The following is a 24543-nucleotide window of genomic DNA, read 5'->3' on the forward strand; positions in this document are numbered from 1 at the left end:
GTAATTCTGATTCCTTTTATGCCACTTAGCAACTTTTTTAATTTGACTGAGCTCATCTAGCTGTTTTCTGATACACATTTTGGTAACTGAGAATATGACAGCCCTTCCATTTCCTATAAATCCATACATGCTTAGTAGGCTTTAAATACTATTCAGTGGCAATTAAGTCTGTGCAGGGAGTAGATAAGGCACTTCTTTTCCTGAAAATTTCTTTTTGCACAGGAGATAAATTCAAACTATTACTTGACAGTAACTGATTTGTGCTCATCATGGATGTGATATCCTCCTAAGTATCTGATTAAGTTGCCACCATTTAAATAGAAAAAAAAAGGTAATAGGGCAAACATAGTGGTTAATTGGTAAATTTGCCCTTTGTAAAAGTGGGAGTTGATTACAAGTCCAAACCTAAGTGTCTTCAAAGTGGCATCCAGTAATGGATTTGGAGGAGGATATGGTTAGAATTTTTGAGTCCAAATATGCAGCTCTAAGTGTATTGTCATGAATTATGCTGTTTATGGATTTATAGTAATACTGAAATTCTTGTCTCCTTATAATGATCATGAACTCACTGTGACCCTTAGTGCTCAGTAAAGCAAGTTGGATGCTAGATTGATTTATTTATAAATGCTCATTGTGAACATATCGTGCCTTGTCCGCTGAGGCCCGTTATAGTATTTGCATCTAAAAGAAGATTCTGTTCAGTGTAATGGCTAATTAATACAACACTGTTGTCAGGAATCCTGACTGCTTTAGCACATTTTAATTCACCAGTGCATCTGCCTTCAATTTCCTTCAAATTTTGTGGAAGTTGTACACTCTGGAGACAGAGTTTGTGATTCCCTTGTTACTATTTTTAGAGAAGTTAATGTGCCAATGTAATAGTGCTATATATTCTAGGGAGATGAAACAAGCTCCAAGCTAAACAGCAAGTACAGTGCAAAAAAAATCCTTTTAAAAGGTCTAAAAACCATTTTACATTTACTGCATGAACTGAATCCAGCAGCAGTCATGAAGTCTGTCATTTTGATTATGGCTGTGTTTATAGTAGCAGGTAAGTACGAGATTTACTCGGCACCACAGCCAAAATGGAGTCACTAAAATGAAACATGGCAGCAAAGGTCTACCATGGAAGACCTTTATCGTGATTTAAAATGCCAAAGGAACTGTGAAGTGCTGCAGTTCTAACACTGAAACTTTGAATTAATTGCAAATTATATTATAACTGTGTTTCCCACAGTTGATGCAACTGTCTTCAGCTCGAGTCCTACATCAGAAACAGATTCTTCAGGAAAACCAAGGTACCAAGGTAGGATATTAATAGATGTGATATTTTTATTTGGGGGAATATATGAAGATGGACCTATCTTGCATCAAAATTATTTTGTTTGGTTATTCAAAGGCCAAAATTTTATTTGATTCCGTGTCACTTCAGTGGCAGATGAAAGAGCTTTAACACAAACCATCAGCATTTTCTTGACTAAATTTTACTCCACTTTCTTCCCTGTTGCCACCTCCTACAATTTTGTTCACAAACTTGCTGTGGCTCTTCATTTGGGCTTACAAGTGTGCTTGGAGAGGTATTTTCCAAATACCAGTGCACCTTGCCATATGGGATATCTATCCATCATATATCCCTCACCTATTTTCCAGTCTGTAGTCAAGTTAGTGCTGTTGCAATAATCTAGAGAGTTCAGCAGGGTGAGATAAAAGGAAGAAGTGCTTTTGTATGAAAATATTTTTCAGGGTTTTTCTCTTGTTCTGGTTAGAGACACTAAATTTCTGAAGACACCCTCTTTCTTGAGAGAGCTTATTGTTTACATGCAATAAATGTTATAATCTTAGAACTAGAGAGTTTCTCTTCAGTAATCTTTCTAATTTTGATGCAGAGTACAAGACATTTGCGTCAGAAAGTTTGTTCCAAAATTTGGTGCTGTACCACTGAAAATGGTTAAGATTTTGACAGTCGCTTTAGAAACTCCCAAGTTTCATGAAGCGAGTTTAATGAGTTTGGACTAAACTTGTTAATCCTTCTGGTGAAACAAAGTGTACATTTTTGTATTAACATACTTCACAAAAGCTGCAGGTGGAATTACAGTGTCATTTCACTATAGAAGAAATATAGTTAATAGTCCTATTTTGTGATTTTAATTCTTCTAAGCAGTATTATCAAGGTATTATCACTGGCTGATACCTTCAAAGTGGTATTTCCTCAGTGGTGCCAATGAGAGGGGACTGAAGGCAATGACTGCAGATCTAACAACAATAAATAACATTTTTCAAAATGCAGCTTAATATTGAATATATGGGTTTTATTCTGAAACATTCGTGCTTGACTTGTGCAGACTTTTACTTGGTGCCCTGAGGTGGATGTTGTGAACTAGGTGAAATGGCGCTGACATTTTGCAAAAACACTCTTGAATGACAACTCTTTCCTACTGCTCTTAGCTCCCCATGTCAAGTACATGAAGAAAGATGATGATGTGCCTTGCTCTATCACAAGCTCTCTTGAACATTTTCCTCAAGAAGAAGCTGGAAGCAAGGAAGAACCCACTCGTCCTCCACAAAATCCTCCAACCAATCTCACGGTGGTGACGGTTGAGGGCTGTCCAACCTTTGTCATACTGGACTGGGAAAAACCAGACAATGACACTGTTACTGGTTGGTTTGATTTCTTTCCTTCATTGTATGATAGTACAGTATTTCCAGTTTAATTTACTTTTTTGGCATTTAGAAAATACTTTAATCCCAGAGGATTGAAGGACCTCGATGCTTTTATTTTGTGCTGTTGTGAACTCCAGGATGAGAAAATGCTACTAAATTAGAACAAGATTTTCAAAACTAGATCATTGGTGTCAGTGATGACACAAAGAGATATTTAAGTATGACTCTATTTCCTCTAACTTCTGGCTTTCTGTACAGGATCTGGTAAGATCTAGTCAAGAAGTTCCAACAATGCAACAGCACTCTATTATATAGATGCACACACATAATGCAGACATCTTGCTTGGCTGGCAGATGTTGTTTAACAGTGGGCCAGACACAATCAAACCTTACATCCATCTAATAAGTCAGTAGAAATTTGTCAGCATAATACTTGCAGTACCAACCACAGGGTAAATAAGCTCTCTATGCTGAAAGAATCTGGTCTTTTTTTATTTCTAAGGGAAGGGTTTTGTATTGAGTATTAATGCATGTGAGTCATGCAGGAATCACTGCGTAGGCAGGTAAACATGCAAGATGGACATTCCTAATTTTTCTGTCGTCTTTTGTATTCAATATTCAAAAAAGTGAGCACTGAAGTTAGTTAATAACTCAGTTAATGAACTCATCCAAGGACACTTTCTGAATTCAAAAGAAGGCATTGAGTCCCATTTTCTGAAAACAGTGATTGCTTCATATTGGCACCAGTATGACATTACTTGTTTAGACAGACTTAAATCAATTTTTCTGTCATCTCTTTTTATTTTTGTATATTATACATGTTTTTCCAATCATATAATTTGGGCATCACTTTTTTTTTTTTTAAAGAAATACACTGTTTCAGATAGAACTGTGAAAACAGAAAACATAATTTGTTGTGCCTTTTTTTAAAACTTTTTAAAAGGTTACTTTGCTTAACCTTAGCTGGGTACAAGGGGTTTCACTGAGTATGCTTAAAAACAAAACTGTGCTTCAGTAATGGAAAGGTCTGACAAATAATAACCAAAACAGTGATCAATCTCACCTCCTTGTTTTCGTAAAGGCTGTAAATGTCAGGAACCAAGACCATTTTGCTCATTCTCTGTTACTCCTGTTGTGTTACCACAGAAATGTAGGGCGGTTTGTTGCCTTGTGCACTGAGTAACAAGCAGGTACTGGATGTGCTCAGCAGTTCTTTTTATGTGTGTGCTCATTCCCATTTTCACTGCATTTTCTTTTCTAACTTAAATGAGTTAAAAAAGTCCAAATCACACACTGACTTGGGGTTGGCAGAAGTTACTTATTCATTCACTATCTGGATGTATCTAAGGCAGTGGATATCCAACATCTCTCCCACGCTTCCTGATAAATATAATTTCTCTAATGAGGTTTAATCAGGACAAATAAGTGCTTTTGCATGTTTGTTTTGTTTTTTCTCCATGGTTCACTCAGCCCTTGGTGGCCAGATAGGAAAATGTCTTGTTTCCAAAGAGGAAACGATAGAGAGGAAACAGTTATGCTTTAGACCAATATATACTAATTATCAATGCTAATATTATTGCATTGGGGTCACACTTGAGCAAATGATCTAAAGTAAAAGTACTCCTCTTACCTTCTCCCCACCCCTCTCTTTTCTGAGACACCCATTCCTGCAGTTCCATAAGTTTGATTTTAGAAGGCAGAGGTTGGTTTGTTGCTGTTCATGGGTGATTGGTGGAGTGGAGAGGACTTCTGGAAATGGAAATTTTGGAATCTTCGTTATTGGCATTGATTCCTTTCTTCAGGCTGACCTTCTGACATGCATGTTGCTCTGTTTATGCTCTAAAGAACTGAGTCTATTGGAAGGTAAAGAGAGAAAGGTGTTCTGTTTTCAGGAGGTGTCCCTTTGGAAACTGCAGTAAACCTAAAATTCACACATACATACATATATGCATGTATATAATTGCTTAGATTGAATTGCTGGAGTTTAGAAACTTTGAATTTTAGAACATAATTTTTTAGGGCTGCTGTGCACTTCCACTTAAGTGTAATTTACTGCAGTGGGTTTGATAGCTGATTTTTGCATAAAAGAATGCAAAGGAAACCATGGTTGCACAACTGAGTTCAAAATTGGGTCAATTTGTGCGTGTATGCTCATTTATATATACATCTTCTACATTTATTAGGAGTGAGGATCTGAAAGTCCAGCAGCAATTAGGACAGCCTTTCCTTTTAAAAACTGAATCCTACGGCAGGTGTTTTGTCTTTCTGTGATGACAATAAATGGGTCTCCTTGCATTACGAAAAAATTTAATAAAATAAAAAAAAAACATACATCTTGTTAGCATTTAGTTAAAAACAAGAAAATTATTAGTATAGTTAGTTAAAAGAAAAGGGAAAGGAAGTAGCTTTCTAGAGGTTTTATAGCTTTTCATAGGTGGCCTCTGTCACCATGGTATAGTACCTATTTTATTCGTTGTTTTGTAGACCTAAATGCTCATTGCAAATGTTCTTTGAAAACATTCTCTTTTGGTAGCTTAGAAATAGCAAAGTTGCATGTGACATCAGAGAGAGGTTTCAGAAAGGGAAAAGGAAGGGGCTGATGAGGTTTGACTTTCTTTTCAAAGAGAGGAAAATTAACATTATACTCAATGTTTTTCTTAGAAGAGGTTGTTATAAATTGGGACAGAAGTTTTCTGCTAGACAAACTATGTCTTGGACTGAGCTGGGATTGAAAAGGTATCTTCTTCCCAAACATCTGTTGTTAATTCCCTGCTCAGTGAATGGTTTGTGCCTAATGATACATCTCACTGAGATGAAAAGAAAGCATCTAAATACAGAAATCATATAAATACAGAAATAAATTTATGCAAAATTATTTCATTCTAAACTAGCAGATTCCATAAGTGCACAAATCCAAGTTAGTTGGGCAGTTTCCTTTGGAAATCTTAAAAAGATACGTCTTATTTTAAGGTAATAAGGTTTAAGAATTTAGAAACTTCACTTTGAACTTTGATACAGTTTCATTCAAACTGCAGAATGCTTATACTTACTTGTGTTTGGAATTTTGTCAGGAGTGTACCATTGGGTAGAGATGAGATTTTGAGTATCCTCTATCCCATAACTGAATTATGAGAAAGAATGAGAGGCTGGGCACACAACAATCTGGAACTGAATCTATCTTTCCTTATAATTTTAGCATAATAATGTCCAGGCAGGTACACACAAGTTGTTCTTACAAACTATTAGACAGCAAGAGTGGAAATCAGATGATAAAAGAGAGAACAGTCAAGAAGCTCTAGTAAGAGATGTTACTTAAACAAATTTTTCTTTACTGTAATTTTCCAGAGTATGAGGTTGTGTCAACTGAAAATGGAGGAAGTGATGGTGAAAAGGAGAAATCAATTATCACTACAAATCAAACCCATTCTACTGTGGAGAACCTAAAACCTGACACAAGGTAATTAAATAACATAATTTTTTAAGTTAATGCAACAAACTTAGACTGTTATCTGTGTGCCACTTCAAATGAAAATACATGTGTATGTAAGACCTGATTGGTTTTACTGCTGATAGGAAAAAAAGGATGGAATGGTTTTGCTTTCTTTTAAGTTAACAGATAAGACAGATAAGAGGAATCTTTAGGAAATTTCCAAGAGTATTTGTGGTCTGGACAAACTGCTGAAGTGACCTGTTGTAGCAGAAAGACTAATAGTCAAGTATAAGGAAATGACCATGGAGAGGAAAAACACATTTGTCCTGTATATGTTTTTTTCTTATAGCGCCTGAAAACAGCTGGCAAATTTCAAATGGGTCAGTGAATTGCAGCTGATTGCATGCCTCTCAAGCAACTAGTCAAATTAAGCATTATCATTCTTCAAATACCATATCTCAAAAAAAAAAAAAATCTTCTTTTTGTGGTAAAATTCAAAGCAGGGAAGAAAACCACTTGCCTTTTGTTGCATTGTTTATTGATTGTGCCAGAAAGTTAATGAATGACACGATGGGGTTTTTCCCGTAAGACTATCCGTTTGGCTTTGGTAAGCGGATGTTTCTGTTTCAGATAAACTGCCTTTTTTCTATTATTATCCATAAATTGGTAACACAGCACAAAATTCTGCAAAGAACCCATGTTGAACCTCTATTTTTAGGCTATGTTTGGTGTAATCTGGGGTGTTGGTTCTTAGCTCATGTACTTGTGACCAGCAGCTCCCGGGAGAAGAAATGAGGAACTATTGCAGAAAGTAGAGGGCAGTGGAAAAGAATTGGAAAAATAAAAGGTTAAGAGAAATTGTGATACCCCAAAAGAGCTTCTTTGAGAGACTCCAAAAGATGGGTTCATAAGATGGGCTAGAATTGCTGTGTTTTGCTTCTGGAATGTCTCTGCTATTTCTTAAAGGTACGTGGTTGTAGAAAGAGTGAACTGCAGTGATGTTGTTCTGTCTTATTAAGAGGCAATTAGGGTATATGGCTTGGGCACCAAGCATTGCTTTTCTCAAGCAAAACAATGTATTTCTGCAGTAGTGACTAAGAAAGGCAGTAGGTGCTGCCTGTGCTGCTTGTGTTTTCATTTCAGTTCTGCTTCGAAATAATACAGTTGCATCTTTGAAAAGAACTCTGTGTTATTAAGCAGATTCTCTTTTATTACACACTCAAACTCTTTGTGTCACATATGGTGGCAGAGTTGGGATGGATTTGGTTAAGTGTAGAAAAGACATGGAAGCAAAGAAAAGCCCTTGATGCTGAGAGCAATGTCCAGATGGCCGTAAGAGAAAAGCTTTTTAGGTTGCTCTTTATTCAGAAAGGAAGCAAAATGGAGGTAGGCAGAAAGGTCATAAGGAAGGCAGGAGCTGTGCAGAGGCAGATAAGATAGTTTTAATTATTTACAATTCTGTCAACCCTGTGAGAAGATTTTTCAGGTTGTGGTAAGCAAGAGCAGACCAAAGACCACGGAGTACAGCTGTCTTTTGGAGTGTGGATTTTGTTACAAGGAGCTGGATAGGAAATCACTAGTGACTGATGGAGGCTGACTTAAGAAATAAAGGGATAACTTTTTCTAGAGAGGGAGTGGCTAATGTTCCCCAGCCTCAAAAGGGAAAGACAGTGAAAGTATTTCTGGATTCAGGAGGCCATTGCATAGAATCGAAAACCTTTGATATAAATCACAGTGACGCGTGTCCCTCAAGTCTCACTGGATGTAAGGATATAAAATCCTCAGAGTGGCTCTGTTCAATTCAACTCCCATCCCAAGCAAAATGCATATTTCCTAATTCTGAGGACACCTTGAGAGCTTTGGCAGAAGCACAAAGAGCTACTGTTACCATTTGAATTCAGGCTCTCTGGCACACTAAATTCAGGGAAAATAAGAAAGTGCTTAAGACAGCTGGCATCACATGGATAGCACCAGTTCTGCAAGAAATGTCATGTGTCCCCTGTCTATCAGGATATGATTGCTCACTAGTTGAAGAAAATGGACCTGTAGACAAAACTGACAGAAAAGAGGAGGAAGAAAGATAATTAAACACAGCTTAATAAATTAATTATCAGAGTCCCCGAAATGTCTACAAATTCATTGAGTAATACATTAAGATTGGGAAGTAGACTTTTCCATAACTAGCCTTAAAGGAAAGAGCTGTCTACAAGGTGGAGCTGGAAAAGAAACTTGGAAGAGAAATAGAAATCCCTCTTGCAAGTGATCAACATTTACAAAACCAGCAGCAAGTATATGGAAAGAGAGATGCTCAGTAGAAAACTGTGGATTAACTGGGGAGAACCTCTTGGCCTTAAAACACTTTGGAGAAACTCAATTTGAGAGCTGTTTTTTCCAGCTTTTCTGAAGCTGTGTAAATCCTTTGTGCTGCTCTGAAGGCTCAGTATATTCAGAGCTGAAGAGAGTTCAGGACAGACCTGAACCAGACAGACCTAAACGAAGAGTTCCTAAAAAGGAATAAATATGTTTGTGAACATGGTATCTCAGTCTTCGAGGATAAATTTAAACCAGAAAGACCCTATAGCAGCAAGTCAATCCAAGCCTGTCATTCTGCAGATGTACATTCTTGGAGAGCCGTACGTGACGAAAGTCTGCAGTCACAATGGCCAAGGTCCATCATCCTGTTCAGGTAAATCAGATAGGATATGTTAGTGCCTGGCCCAGAAACCAACATTTAAGTTAATTGTCCACATCCAGCAGGAGGGAAGCAAGGCAACTTTTCAGCGTGAAGGAGGCAGAACAAGCAGCAGGGAAAAAATGGATGTGTCAGAGCCTGCCAGGTCCTGCTGTTTGTTTGCTTTTCTCTTCTGCATTCTTCGTTCAAATAGGTCATTCTGCTACACCTCTGGGAAGCTCTGCAGCAAGACAGACACCCTTCTTCGTTGGAGCTGGCCCTTTGACAAGGCAGCTTTTAAAGATTAGGAGCTAATGGCCAGACTTTGAATATTTCAGGAATTTGGACAGTGTTAGGAAGGCAACAGTGAGAGACTCTTACAGTCTCTCATCAAACTTGCGTGTGTGACTGCAGCTGTCAGTAAATCCAAATATAGAAGTTAAATGGGATGAGGATTACAACGTAGTATTCTCTGTGTTCATTTAACTGTCTGAAAAGTGACCAGATCCAGAAAAAATGCACTGGCTGTAAAAGAAGTTCTGACTTTGTTATCAAGTATTTAGTTTTTACAGACTCACACAATGGTAATATGGAAACGAAAATGGACTTTCATAGACACACAACAACTTGTGAAGGTTACTTTTAAAAAAATGAAGTTGTATACATTATGGCAGTTTGTCATCTTTCTGTCATATATGCCAGCTTTATGTGTTCTCAGTGACTGGACTGCAAGACATTGAGATGAAAGTAAAATAGTGATCTGAAAAGCTTTCTAACTGTGAGGACATAAACCTTTAAGTAAATGTGGGGCACAATCAACTCCTTTCCAATGCAGCTGACTGATTATTTCAAAAAGAAAGGCTCCTGTAAAATGTAATTTTGTTGGAGCACTGAGATCCATGTTTTTTTCCGTTTTCCCACAGTAAGGCACACCTGACAGTTGACAACACCACATTAATTTAGAGAATTTTTCTTTATAGGATGAATATGTTCTCCTCTTTTTCAGCTACAAAATTATTCAGTTGGTCAGAGTTCTTGAAACTGGTACTCTCCCTAAGCTGCTGTCTGGGTTCAGTCTAGTTTCTCTGTTTAATTTCATCAGATAATTTTGACTTTATACTGTAGTTAGCTTTTGCTACTCTTTACATTATTTTCAAGATTTTTTTAGTAGATCCAGGTCACATTACACTCAGCCCCCTTTTCGGTATCACACTAAAACAAACCAGATTTTCTGAGGTTTTTAACATTTTTATTCTTCAATTAGTGAAATGAGTGAAACAGCCAAATTCCATTTATTCTTCTTTCTCCTAGTTAGTTTGAACCAAGTACTGAGCCACTGAGTTTTTACTCTGTTGTTCAAGCAGTGACTGTAACTACTGTACTTGCTGATAAACCCTGAGCCTAAAGTAACTTTGAAGTAAGCCCTGTCATGAAAAGGGCCTGGACCATATCACCTTCATAGATGTCTTCCAACATAAATTATTGTAAGATTGTATCTTAGGGGTAATTTCTGATCTTGAAAATCTCAGTTTCCTCCAGTTTCTTTAATGCAGGCTGAGGTGGCTTAGTATGTTAATGCAAATGTCACTCCTTTCTTAGCAAAGTAAAATGAGATAAATGAACGCACTAGTATGAACTGATAATATTTCATCTTCCACATGGAAATTCTGCAATTTTTTTGCTGAGGAAACTCTCACAGGGATTTTTTGAGAAATGTACAGTTTATTCTCCTTGGAAAACTGTCAAACTACAAGACTGATCGTTTGGTCAAAGTAATTACAGTCCCTCTCCAAAGCAGTCACTTGAGGAGTGAGACCTGTAATATTCCATCTAACTTGTCATACAGTTGTCTTGTTTTTGAATTTCCTCACAAGACTGCTCACGCTGGAACTCCTAGTTTCATTGGCATACCCAGGACTCGGTGCTCTTTCTTTGTTTTACATTAAAACTGCCCTTAAAAAGAAAGTACTGCAATAACTTCTATGATAATAGTGCAGCCAATACATGAGCCATATATGTGGCCCATAGATAAGGTCATTATCCACAATTCCCAGGATCTCCCTCCTTGAGCTGCTTGTTTGTAACAAACCTTGAGAGGCCTGAGATAGAAATGGGCTTACTGTGGTTTTTGTTGTCTTCACTCCATCTCCTCTGCATTCTCTTCTTTGTAAATAGTCACTTCACCAACCTGCAAGTTTTTGTTTCATGGACCCTTTTCCTAGCCTAGAATATTAAATGCAGCTGTTATTTTTTGTTTTTCTTCCAATTTCATTTTTGCCACTTCCAAGGGAATTTTAAGGTTTGGGTTTTTGGTTTTTGTTTTGTTTCAGGGTTGTGGGATTTTTGGTTTTTTTGGGTTTTTTTCTACCAGCTTTGGCATTTTCTAATTCCTTTAAAATTCATTTATTTTTTTAAGTCTTCTAGTCATCTGATGTACTATCATTTTGAGGTGTTTTGTTATTTCTGATGGTTTCTCTGCCAAAATATGTAGTTCTTAGTTCTGTATCCCTGCCCTATCTTGAAATATTTTGTTTTAGAAGGTGTGCATTTTCTCGTTCATTCTGGTGGTTTGTTTAAGGGCAAATAAGTTCATAGCACAGACCATAGCATCCAGGAAGTTTTACAGAACTAATTTCTATATAAGCAGTCAAAAAGGAGTCTGAATATTGCTAAAAAGAGTTCTCATGCACGTTTGTGATGGCAGCAACTGGAAGGTAATAAAGAAAAATACTGAGACTGCAGTCAGAGATGTGCCAAACACCTCTGGGGAAGTTCAAGTAGCCAGTAGAGGATTTGTCCACCAGCCTGTTGGTGTAGATTTTTAATAGAAAAAGAGTGTTAATAAGAAACAGAAAGCCTGTGATGTTTGTATTCCACAGCTTTGTAGAACTTCTCTTTAGGTACTGATCCTTGCCTCGTTAAGTAATTTGGTGATTTGAAATATACTTTTTTCCTTTTTAAAAACATTTTGAGTGGTCTCTCTTGGATTTTTCGGTTAGATTGTGTCCCAAGGCAAAGTGTATGCCCAGTCTTGATCGCTTGGAGAATATACATAACAGGAAATGTTTAAAAAGATTAAAAAATAAAGTAAATCCAAGCTCCCCAGAAAAACAAAACCAGAAACCAACCATCCAACCAAAACTGGGAAGTAAACATGAAATGTGCAGAATATATGTATGATCTGAACTGTTTTATAATGTGTCTTACAAAAGTTATGAAACAAAAAAGAGAAAGTTACTGCAATTTACTCAAAGGCCATACCAAATAAGTCTTCAACCCTCTGCTGAATTAGCTTGAAGTATGAATAATGCATACCCACGTGGTTATGCTGTTATCACCATTATCTAATATTGGTTTGTATTGCAGTTAGCACCCAAAATGTGCTAATCACATAGAAGAAGAAACAAAAATTCTGCCAATGCAGAGAGCTTAGTTATTGCTAACAGCAAGGGTCAAGAGATGTCAACTACAGTGAAAGCTGCAATGCAGAAAGTGGCAGAGAAATGCTGCAGGTTTTTGTACTCTTTATTAAAAAACAACAGATTTTTGTACTAAACTGCTGTAGATGTCAGAGTTCATGGGTATTTCCCATTTCTCTCAGCCTTTCTTCCAACTTGAATAAGAGAAAGACTCCTCAAACAAGCCCAGCACTTCTTTCTTTCTTTTTTTTTCATTCCTGTCTCATTTGCTATGTCAGGTCATACTGCTATCTAAGCACACCTTGCAGAGGCAGAGAAGCTCTAAACAGAAAGGTAGTCCTGCATGATTGTCATCTAACACCAGCATCTCCCCAGCAACCGACCTGAAGTCCCACAGCTATACTCAGCTGCTCTACTTCTATTACGGTGAAAATCTGTTTTCACCTATTTTCAGTTCTGCAATCTTAAATCTTCTCTTTTTGCATGATTGGAAAAAATGCAGAGCAGATGCATCTTGCCAAAGTTCCATGTGGTATAGCGATTTCCTATGGTGGAAAAATACACTCCACATGGTAACTACTGTAAGTCAAGTCCATTTAATCTACACAGGGACTTTTATTGTCTTACACAGTTTGGGAGGATTTGGGAGGCCTGGTCTCCAAAGTCTGTAGGAGGTGTGATACATTAGATTGCTGCTTATAGAGGGTAGCAGAGTTTTTGGTATAATAGGCAAGCAGATATAAAGAGGGAATACAAATTCCAGTTTCTCATTAATAAGTCTAGCTAAGAGCTAGACATGGGATAATCATTCTGTAGCTTTCCTATTTAATTTTATTAATTTTGCCATAGTTCTTGAACCCCTAAGTATTTTTTGCTCTCTCTTGTGGTTTGTATAGGAGTGTATAAGACTGCAGACAGTACCCTTTTTTCACCATTTTATTTTTCAGATCTTTCACCTGACACAAAAAAAGGGAGACTTTAAACAATTTTCTATTAAGAGAGCCATGGCATGACTTTAAAATTATGGTTAGATATGTACACTCCATCATTTCATTATCTCAGTCTAACTTTCCCTTTCTCTCACTTCCAATTTTCAGTCAACTTGTTACTTCTCTTCATCTCCAAAAGCAGTTATTTGTTATTCTTGTACTGTTGAAGCCCCTGATCTTGTTTTAGGATTAAAACTGGCAGAGGGAAGGAGCCTGTGATGCTTGTAAAAACATATACCACAGAACTATAAAATTGTATATATTTTAGTTTTAAAAATTTCCTCTTTAACATTATTAATAGAACACTTCCTTAATTGACTCAGCTACACTTTGGACATTTCTTTATTATTTTCCTTTTCTTCAATTTTCTTTATATGCTTACATGAGCTGAAATCTCTATGTGTAGATTTGAGTTCTTTATTGCAATCTTGCCAAAATTTTCCCATCTGTGGTCTAGTCTTTTGCAGACAAACTAGTGATCCCTAAACCACAATTTGAAAAACACTCCTTGGAAAATGATCTTCAATTCTTGTTTTTGTCTTTTTCTGGAGTTAGAGAATTGATGGGTCCAAGCTCATCAACTGAAGTTTTTTGGGAACAGGACTGATTCCTATGAAGAATGTTGCCTGATGCAGCCAAAGTAGGGCATATCAGCTCCTGAGAACAATATATTTGTTCAAAAATGAGCAATTTACATACAAAGGGACAGAATCAGATTATTGTCATTCATAATGTCAAACTGCCCACAAAGCAACAGAACATGCCATCTTGATGATCATAATTATGATAATAGCTCTAGATCAGGTGCTCCTGTTGTGAAGGAAATAGGAAAACTTCTTTGGGGTCTTCTGTCTCTGGGTGTGGTTTAATGCATACATTTTCCAAAATGTCTCTTCTAGCTATTACTTTGAAATACAAAACATATTAGCAAATCTTTGTTTATGCTTCAGTGATTCTTCAGAAGGAATCTTCAGCTGCTCTGCTACAGCTTTTTCTAATACAGCCTTACCTACCAGATAAGAATACTTCTTGACCAAAAAAGTTGCTGTACCACATGCCCAATGTGAATATTAACTCCTCAGGTCCAATTCTTAAAAGCATGTCTTTGTTTAAACGATTTGAAGATGCTAATGAAGAAGATTTATAAAGTTAGTAAATTGAGTATTTGTTTAATATCTCCTTCCTGCAGTAGAGTAATATGAATAGCTCGAGGTGGTCTTGCAGCACGTTTGAATAAATGTCAAGATTATTCTAAATAGACTCTTTTAAACTCAAAACAAGACTGTGGCTTTCTTAGAAATATCCATCACTTCCACAATGCATCTGTTCAGCTTACCAGTCTTTGTAAGTATTTTCCTTAAAAAGAAAAGAAAACCCTAGAAATAAAGGCAACTGCTTAAGTAAGCAATTTTAAATTTAAATATTGTCTTAGAAGTACTGTGGATGGAAAACAGTTCCTTGGTAGTGCATGAATAGTCCACTGAGGTTAATTAGTGAACTGCTCAGGTATTGCAGGAGCCAAGAAGCAATGAGAGGTAATCCAAAGTTTGGATTGAATTATTCTTATGGGGACTTGCAAATGGAATTTACAAATTTCCAACTGTGCAGAGTGTGGTATGGGGTTGTTTTTTTTCCTTAGAAAATCACTGTTTGGAAACAATTCCAGCAATACATTACAATGCTGTTATAGTCACAAGCTACCAAAATTATCATGCATAAGTGATCCTTGGCGAGTCAAGAGCTGGATATTTAATTGCCCACTTCTGGGACTCTCATTTTGCTCTGTGTCTAGTCTCTGAGTTAGGGTCCATTTTCCAGTCCTCCGGTCCTTTAGACTCATGTCCGGTGGATGCCTTTAGCTGATGAGAAGACACTCTGTTAGCAGAGACTCACCATGCAAGCGCTCGGAGCGTGCGAGAGGCCTCTCTGTACGTGGCACTTACAGCTCGTGGGGAAGGCGTGGAGCTGGTGCTGTTGATTGGGTGCACACACACCACTCATCAGGGTGCCTTGGCACGGAGGACATGCAGCTTCTCTGGTACAGAGCAGTGACAAATTCCCAGGTGCTGCCAGCCTGGAGCCAGGAGAGCTGAGAGGTGCCTTGCTGGGATAGCTCTGCCTTTGATGTAAGATCTTCACTGTGTCCGGTGCCCATTCTTATAACCTTCCTTCCTGCCTCATCTGCCTGGTGTCTTCTGAGTAACATGTTTAGGTTTGCAGCATGCAATAGCTGTTGACCTAGAGCTTCTGACCAAAAGAGTGTATTTCAGCTGGGCTGCAGAGTTAGAAACCACTTTGTCTTGCCTGTCTATCACTGTTAATCAAATATTGAGAGGTGGAAAAGGCTTAAGAAGAGGAGTCTGACTTGGATTTTTTTCTTTCATCTTGTTCTGTTTTCATAGCACTCTGTTTGGTGGCAACACAGCAGTGATGAAAAGAGATCATGAAATAACTACAGTACAGACTGGTGGTGTGCAATTTTATTATAAAAACATACAAAAGAGACTCTATGCAATATCTTGACATTGCTTCATATATTTACTATTAACATATATTTCAACAATTGGATCTTGGCCTTGGCTGAGCTCCTGTCCTGGAAGACATGCCCAGTGTTTCACTACTGGTCCTGTCTGTCACTGTCAACGGGCCTGAGAGGCACTGAATTGGAGGTTTGTGTTCTTAAGAAGCAAAATAAATAGCAATGAGCTTTACTCAGTCTCTGTTTATCAGGTTGCTTCAGACCTCATCTGAACTTGCTCCTTTTGCCAGAACTGAAACTGCTGTGTGAGTGGAGACAGACTTAAACCAGTGGTGCATTAAATCAAATATTAATAGTATGCGTGCAAAGAATTATCAAAAGGACTGGTTAATTATATGTTCAGAGAAGTCTTATGCAGTTAGAACAAAAAACATCTTGGTGTTTTCAGGGCAAGAATTGAGGTCTTGTTGTTCTTCTCCAGAAGGCAAGCAACACCAGGTGTGTGCTACTTGCTTGCTCCAGACTCTGGAAGTATTCATTGGTTTGCAAAATTTTCATCTCTTCTATTTTATTCCCCAGTTATGAATTCCACGTGAAACCAAGAAACCCTCTTGGTGAAGGTCCAAGCAGCAATGTTGTGTCATTCAGTACTGAATCAGGTAAGAACTTCCAAAGATCAGACCATCATTTACAGTGGCTTTAGTATCCATGTGTATGGGATGTATGAACAGGGTCTCTTGTTTCATTTTATGTATTTGGTCTTGTTCTTTGCTATCTCCTGATTGGCTTTTTACAACTGAGCAACGTAGTACTGGGAGGTCAGCCTGGGATCATGACTGTACTGTGTGAGGATGTAAGATGGCCAGACTGCAAGAGAAAAAAAGAGAGGAAAACAGACAGTTTGTCTGGTGTTCACTACAATGAAAATAACTTCATTGTTAGAGAGGACTCAGTCATCTAAGATTTATATTCTTGATCTTTTTGCATTATCAAGCTCATTAATGGCTTCTAGATGGGGAACATAAGGTTTCTTTTTGGGCTGGTGTGTTCGTAGTCACTTTTGCTACCTGCTCAATAAGGCTGCTCTATAACAGCGATGTCATTTGGCTGAAGTAAGGATTGAGAAATAGCAGTTGGGAAAAGTCAGTGTCCCAGTAGTCCCCTTCCATCCTGTTTACTCTTCTGTGAAACTATTACAGAGGTGTATGCAAGCCTGTTTTGGACATTGGTTGGTTCCCAAGTCAAGTCATATCTGACTCAGAGGTGATAATTAGAGTATTCCTTTGCTTTCCCTACTCTTATTCCCCTGAGGCTAATATGGCTGACTTGATGACTTTGTGCGAGTAAGATACCATCTTTTGTGTAGAAGTGTTTATTTCTTGATGGTACTTAAGGTCCATAAAAAACACCAAATGGATTTAGCCTTTTTAAGAGGAATTTCTCCATCTGTGTTTTGAGCCAGGTGTAATAGTATAATAGTCCTCATCTAGTGCTGTCACTGATGGATAAGAGTTTTGGCTGAGCAAGAAATTACTCAGGGAGTAGTTCAGACCATGCCACACATATTTAAAAACTCTGAATACACTCTTTGTAATCCTAGATTGTTAAAACTGAAAAAAAAAAATGTTTATGCCAAGTGCAGTTTTCATGAATGACAAGGCTTATGTTCTGTCTCCTATTTAGCTTGGACAAATTAGGCATTCAGTTTTATTTTTTCTTAATTGCACACACCATTTCTCCCATATTGGGCCAAGATTTTTGTGGCAAGTATTACAGATGTGTCCTTTTTATTATTTAAGTTTTGAAATTGAAATTTTAATAAGATGCAGTACAAATGGTTTTTGCTGGTTACAGGTTTAGACTTTTGTTTTTACTAGAACTCTGTTTGGCTGGTGTTGTCCCATGAATAAAATTTTTAAAAGCTCATTGATACTGGAGTTTCACATAAGAAATATATTTCTTTTAATTTAATTTAATGCAAAAGTTAACTTTGCTTCCAAAACTCGTCCTGTTTCACAAATTACAGCTTATGTCAGCTGTAAAAAATCACTTACCTATGCTTTTCCATTGAAATATTGGGAACGTTCATTTTACAGTGTCTGATTGAATGTTTGTTTTCTTCCCCCAGCGGACCCAAGAGTGAGCGAGCCAATTTCAAGTAAGCCTCTTTTATATGTGGCTGATCAAGACTTTTTTCAGAAATGAGATAGCATAATTTTGTGAGGGGGGTGGCCGTATTGCCCCAGTTAAATGAGTTACGGAATCAAACAGCATTCACACATGGTTTCACTCCTTCCACGCACACGCCTGGTAAGGAATTCATGCCAGGCTGCTTGTTTACCTGAGCGGAACACAATCAGCGTGATGTGGAGCTCTCATGGCAGCTGGGATGGCTTCAAACCAATGTACACAAATGAGCCAAGGACAGTCTCATATTTTCGCAGCCTTGTCATTAAAAGCAAAGAAAGCTCTGTAAAATGAATAAGTTGCTCCATGCTTTTTAAGTGAGTTAACAGAGCACAACTCAGAGGATTCTATTTATCTGTCATTGTCTTTTAGAAAAATTTCCTGCTTCAGAAGGCTTGATCTAGCTCTGCTTAGATCCTACAAGACTCTTGCTGTCTTTGGTGGGAGGTGGACTGAGCTTTTGAAGAAGAACTGAGATCACTCAAGCAAATTGGGCTGCTTTTGGCATTTGTAATGGACATCACTTTGACAAGCACTGAGACACCATTTCTTTCCACATAATTAATGACATATAATTTTTATGTGTATTTTTGTTAAATCATATACAGCTTGCTTCAGGTTCACTGTCTGGGCTTAAATGCACTGAAAAATGATGACTGTATCATGCACTCTGTAATTGAGAGTTGTGTCAACACACAGACATTGTCCCCCTAGCAAGGTGCCAGAATGAGCTTATTCCAAACTGGCACTAACTACGTAAGAGCAGGAGGAGTTCACTGCATTAATCATAACTACACTCCTTGGTGCTTCCCTGAAATATTTTTCCTGTTTAAAATGCAGGTGTCATGATACATTCTGCTTCATCAAGGTTCCTAATTCTAGTTATTCAAACATATTTTTTGTGCATAACTTTGTATGCAGCATCGTACTTCAGCCTCTTTTTTTTCCTCTCCTGCAGTGGGAAAAGATGCTATTTGGACTGAAATTCCTTTCAATTCAGACTCATATTCAGAATGCAAAGGCAAACAGTATGTCAAGAGGACTTGGTATAAGAAGTTTGTAGGTGTGCAGCTGTGCAATTCTTTGAGATACAAAATATACCTCAGTGATTCACTCACAGGTAAGAGACGTTCAAATCAGTGTTGTTCACATTACATACCCTTGAACGATATCATGGTCCCGGAACTAAAAGGTTTAACAAGATGAGCTCTGCTGAAGTGTGATCAGATATGTTTAACTTAGTGCATAGACAGATTAATCATAAACAGGAATCTGCTTGTGCTCAATAATCATTGATGTGTTTGATTTTAAGTACCTGTTGGTATACTGAGGATCATCCAAAAAAATTGATAAAGATCAGAGATGATAGTATATGTTGTAAAAGTGCCAAATTTGTATTTAAAGGGTAGCCTGAATAATTCTTAATTAGAGGATCAGGGCTTAATTTTAGACCAGGATTAGACTCAGTTATTCCCATCCCTTTTGGTAAACAGGAGGGTACTTCATTACTTGGAGACTTATAAATACATGACTTCAGTTCAAGTCAACAGGTTTTACTCACCTGCTTTGACATTTTTTGTTATCACATTCCCAACTTTTGCTTATGATCTTTCTCCCCCACATTTTTATTTCTCCTTATGTTACGTTCTATTATTAAGACCAGCCTCCTGACCTTATCTTCTCAAGTTTTGTTTAGTGTCTTAAGGTCAATAGAGTGTGATGTATTTAAGACCTGAATCAAGTCACACATGCTGTGTGTATGCTGGGGGAGCAGCCTGTAAAAAGCATTTTTTTAGTTAGCTGATAGGCACATCTTTATGACTAATGAAGATTGTACAAGCTCTATTTACTGTATTTAGAAATATATTAACTTCTTATAATCCATCCCAAGCTTCTGGCTTTCTTCTGTATGAGGTCTTTTATCACAGACAGCTCTATGACAATGGCATTAGCATGGCATCCAGAGCACAATGACTATCATACAACCATGTATGGGAAATGCCTTTTGAGTGAAATTTAGGCAAGCATGCTCAACACATTGGATCAAACAAACTAGGAGATGCTGTGGCTGAAAGAATCCTCATATCCTAAATTTGCCCCATCTCAGAGCTCAGCACCTCACAGGAGTAGGGCTCTGGTCTCTTTGTGTAGGAATATGGAAATAAAAGAGGAGGGAGGGGAGTGTAAAGCAGCTCTTGTTGATGTAATTTTAAGCTTCCCTGCCTTGCACTTGGAACTGTTCTCCAATGAGCAGACAAGGAAGCCTTGTCATTAACAGTAAGTACAATACCTCATATGTAAATAATATCTTAGCAATTATAGGAATAAAAGAGACTATATTGAACAGAGGTATCATTCATTCAACTGTTGCTGTACTAATCAGCTGTGATCAAATGACAAGCACTGGCAATGAGGCATGATGTATCCCAAAACCAGCCAGTAGAGGAAATAGCAGTGCTAATCTAGCAGGACAAGACTTCAGCCCTAAATCAAGTGAATTAACACTGCAGTGAAAGCTACTCCAATCTTAAAAGCAAAGTTTAGTATCAGGAGCCCATTTTCCTATTTTCATTAGATTGTTTTTGTTCTTGCTGGAAGGGTAGCGGTTTAACCTCGCTGGAGAAAGATGAGACAGACACACTGTATTCATTATATTTGCAAAGCCTGGTTCTTGCACTTGAATTGTTACAACCAGTGCTGACCAGTTGTCACAATATTTAAAAGAAGTGAAATATTTATGCAGAAGGAAAGCTGCTTTCCCCCCATTTGCTAAGCGAGGCCTCTATGTGCGAGTGAGAAATTTTCCCCTTTGAAGCCAAACTGTTCTGATGTGTTTCATTGTCTCACCTCGCCTCATCCTGCCCCCGGGGCCAGAGGAAGTGTTCTTGCAAGCACCAGCCAGCTGGGTGATGTGTGCCAGCAGTGAAGGGCTGTGCTGAGGTCCGAGTTCCACTGCACGCTGAAAATACCTTCCAAAGCTTTGCTGTTGAAGCAGGGGAATTACCCTGAAATTTGGGTGCATTGTACAAACACTGTTGTATGAGGCAGCTGACAAATTTATCTTTGCGTGCTGGTTTTTAGCATGAATTTACACCTTCAGTGCTGCAGAATTCGTAATGTATAAAACAAAGATCTAACATTTTTGAGACCACCCATACAGTAACACTAGGGGAAAAAATTTGCTTTATGCTCGAACTGCTATCCCCAAAACAGAAGAACAGTAATTTCTTAGCTAAATATTTTTAAGTGTATTCTTTTATAATGAAAATAATTGGGCAGTAAGAATGTTATAGTCACTGAGAATGCTGCTAATTTATGTATAGCAATTGTTTGAGTTATGCATAGGTTAAGCTCTGGGTCAGAAGAGTATGTGTGTATCTGAAAGTTACTGTTCTGGTGTTAGCCATAAAAATATCTAGTCTCTTATGAAGAAAAACTGATCTCTGTTACACCTGCCAGGACTGTTCTATAAACCAGCATCTACTGCTGACCTCATTTAACAGTCCTCCAGAGCAGTCACTGTAGGCATTCCAGAAAAGCAGGCCACCTAAAAATAAGTATTTATTGAGAGGAGGAAAAAAATAAATTCTATGTGTGACCTTCAACAGCCATGGAAAAAAAATGCCTTTCTGGGCAGCCTGAGTGTTCTTAATTTCAGACCAAAAACTGCTGAGAGGAACTCCCTCTGATCAGTTCTCCTATGGAAAAAAACATGTCTGCAGCCAAAGCTAGATAGTAATAAATAATTTTGTAAAGCTAGAGAAGAACCGCACGCACAGAGGCCATCAACTGGAGGTGAGAAATTTTGGCAAAGTGTTGCTCAGGTCACAAAAACATGAGAAAGAGTTTATGGGTAGGCTGTGCTTTAATTAATTGCACTTTGGAAGCAGTATTATAAGCCATCTCACCATCTCTGAAATGGCCAGGCTGGCACAGATTCAAGGCTACAGGACACCCGGTATCTAATGAGTAACTGGACTTTCTGCCTAGCTCATACCAGAGTGCTGAGCCTATTTCTAAATGCTCTCACCTTTCCTTTCAACCTCACGACCAAAGGCTGAACATATTAAGTGCTGTGAAACGAGTTTAGAAAGAATGGTAAGTTTATCTGCAAATGTTTCCGGCCAAGGCTTGGAAAGAGAACGTAGCATGCTCTCCTCCATCTTCTGAACTGATTTTTACTAATGTCTTGCAAATCAAATCAGTAAGTAAAAACATCTGTCAAAACACCTTCACTGTGACTCCTTTTGTTAATAGGATAAGCACAACCCATAACGTCAGCACACACTGCCTGGGGCACTTGAGACCTTGTTTTCTACTCATTTGAGTCAAGCGTCCTGTTAAACAATCCTGCAAACAAATACACCGGCACACTTCATGCTCTGGATAAGCAGTTACTGTTCAAGGTCATCCATATGTTAAAGGATATCACTTGCACATACATGTTGTAAAAATACACTGATTTATAGAACAGGCCTCAGCTATGTTAGGGGGTGGTCTATAAAAACATCTTCGAAGGTACTGGGGACTTCCTGACAGGGCACCAGACCTGCCTTCCATTCAAGTCACTAGCAAAACTCACCTCATTTTTGAAACAATTAGGGTGAGCTTCTAGGTAGTAATTGAATTTCCCTTATTGTATGAAATGTAAGGAGGGGGAAAAAATTACATCCAGGCATAATTTTGGCCAGGAGTGGGGCATTTTTGTCAATAGCCATGAGCACTGTACTTGGAACCTGCAAATCATTTTCAAATTACAGCTACAGGTCCTGAGAGGAAAGGAATCATAGCGTTCACCTTGGCTTCCCCACAGAGGAAAGAGCACAGTTCATCGCCTCTGGTGGTTTTTGGAAATAGCCCTCACTAAACTTTGCTCCTTCTTTGCTTTCAGGAAAATTTTATAACATAGGAGACCAGAGGGGCCATGGAGAAGATCACTGCCAATTTGTAGACTCATTCTTAGATGGAAGGACAGGACAGCAAGAAGATCTACCCGTCAAAGATGGTAATTCCTTATGCCTGTCTCATTAGCAAACCTCAGCAATTCCTCTGTTTCTTTTCCTTGCCAGTGGATTGGATACCCACTGCTGGGGTGGGTGATGGAAAGGAACTGCTGTCTTTGCAAGCAGAAGAGGGTCAAGACATTTTTCAAGATGAATGATGACTTATTAAGATGGTGATAATTCAGGTTCTCTTAGGTAGTAAACAGCCTCTCTCTTATTTAAAACATTCCAGCAGATTATTCACAGTTGGTATTACATATTTAAACCCAACCACAAACTTGAGTTTGCAGAGAGGCATAAAGTGTTGTGTTCAAACTAGCAAGGTTGATTTAAAGAGCAGTAAATCGTCAGTTGGGCATTAAACAGCTTTGTTTGGTGCTGACAAGAAGCTGAAAAGTTATTACTGGAAAATATAATTCATGCTGCAGTAGTTCTGTGTGTACTGGTTTTAACTGGGTGCCCAAAACTCCAGTCTAGTCTAAGTGGACATGGGAGTAGATGTCCTAAACACAGCTGTGACCTGCCCAGCTATTTTTCACACATTGCTGAGGTCGAAGAGTAAGAAATTTGTACTTGTGTCAGCTGAACTCCTGCCTTGCTGCTTGGCAGCAGTGCCCGTGCGAGGTGTTCTGTTCCCTTGCGGGGTAAGAACACAGGCTGTGCTGGTACGCGCGTGCTGAGCGTGTCATGGAATATTTTACTGAGGAAAACAGCAGAATGGTTTTCAGTCCAACATCAGCGTGTTGACCAAACCTTCCCATGCCTCAGTTATAAAACACCCTACAGAAGTCCAGAAATGCGTCGAGGTAGGTGTGGGAGATGAATGTGAAGTTCCTAAATCTTTCACAAGGTTTTCCAAAAAAAGGGTAGGCGAACGATCTGAAAGGTGTTTGTTTGGCTATGTGTTTTTTCAAGAGAGGGTCTCGCTTTTCCTTTCCCAGTGTTTCCCATTTGTAAAGGTATTTTCTTTGTGTAAGAGATGGTCTCAATCCAATTTGACATCATTGCCAGAACACCAAGACTCTCAGTTATACCAGATTTACATTTTTAAAGATTTTATAATTTAAAAAACCTTTTATGTAACAAGCTTGCTACCTCAGCTTAGAAGACTTAAAGCCAATTTGATTTCAGGAACTGGATTTAATTGAGTTCATGAGCTACACTCATTTTTAGGCAAAAACAAACAACAAAACAAGCAAACAAAAGAACACTCCACCTTTTCTGTAGTTTATTTTTCTAGTAAATGAACTGAACAGAGGAAAGGACAGACCAACTGCCCATTGCTGCTCGCTTTCTTCTTGGCTGCAGCAAGTTGAGTTCTGAATTAACTACATATATGTGACCTGAAGTACAGTGAGGGAATCGTGGCTGATGTTGTGTATCAACTGCAGAACAATATTTTGTGTGTGCCTGCATGACTGTGTGCAGACATGCCTGCTTTACCCACACATACACTTCTGATGATCACATTGGATTCAGCCCTAATTGCTCACTTTAATTTGTAACTTAATGTTGTTTGAAAGGGAAGCACGTGTGCTGTCAAAGGTAACAGACTGAAAGCAGGAGGTACAATCTTTTGCTTGGGGATGTGGAGATAGTGTGAAATATCCCCAGGGGCTGAGTTTTATTGAAGTTCACTGCAGTGTCAGGGCTGCTGCAGTGGAGACTATTTAACCATTGTGACTTTGCAACGTGTTCAGAGAC

General features: G+C 38.3%; 1 protein-coding gene across 11 annotated transcripts in view; it reads left to right on the top strand.

Annotated features, from left to right (window-relative positions):
* ABI3BP (ABI family member 3 binding protein) overlaps positions 1–24543 on the top strand; it is a 138455-nt gene that overhangs the window by 112335 nt on the left and 1577 nt on the right. For all 11 annotated transcript variants that reach the window (XM_050332356.1, XM_050332357.1, XM_050332361.1 and 8 more), the window contains 7 exons: positions 1238–1306; positions 2446–2658; positions 6007–6118; positions 16229–16308; positions 17778–17807; positions 18795–18956; positions 22728–22841. In XM_050332356.1, the coding sequence (XP_050188313.1) occupies positions 1238–1306; positions 2446–2658; positions 6007–6118; positions 16229–16308; positions 17778–17807; positions 18795–18956; positions 22728–22841 (780 nt within the window). The remainder of the gene's footprint in view (positions 1–1237; positions 1307–2445; positions 2659–6006; positions 6119–16228; positions 16309–17777; positions 17808–18794; positions 18957–22727; positions 22842–24543) is intronic.

The sequence above is a fragment of the Myiozetetes cayanensis genome, unplaced genomic scaffold, assembly GCF_022539395.1.
Source record: "Myiozetetes cayanensis isolate MyiCay16 unplaced genomic scaffold, myiCay2020 scf5-8, whole genome shotgun sequence".
NCBI classification, from domain to species: domain Eukaryota; kingdom Metazoa; phylum Chordata; class Aves; order Passeriformes; family Tyrannidae; genus Myiozetetes; species Myiozetetes cayanensis.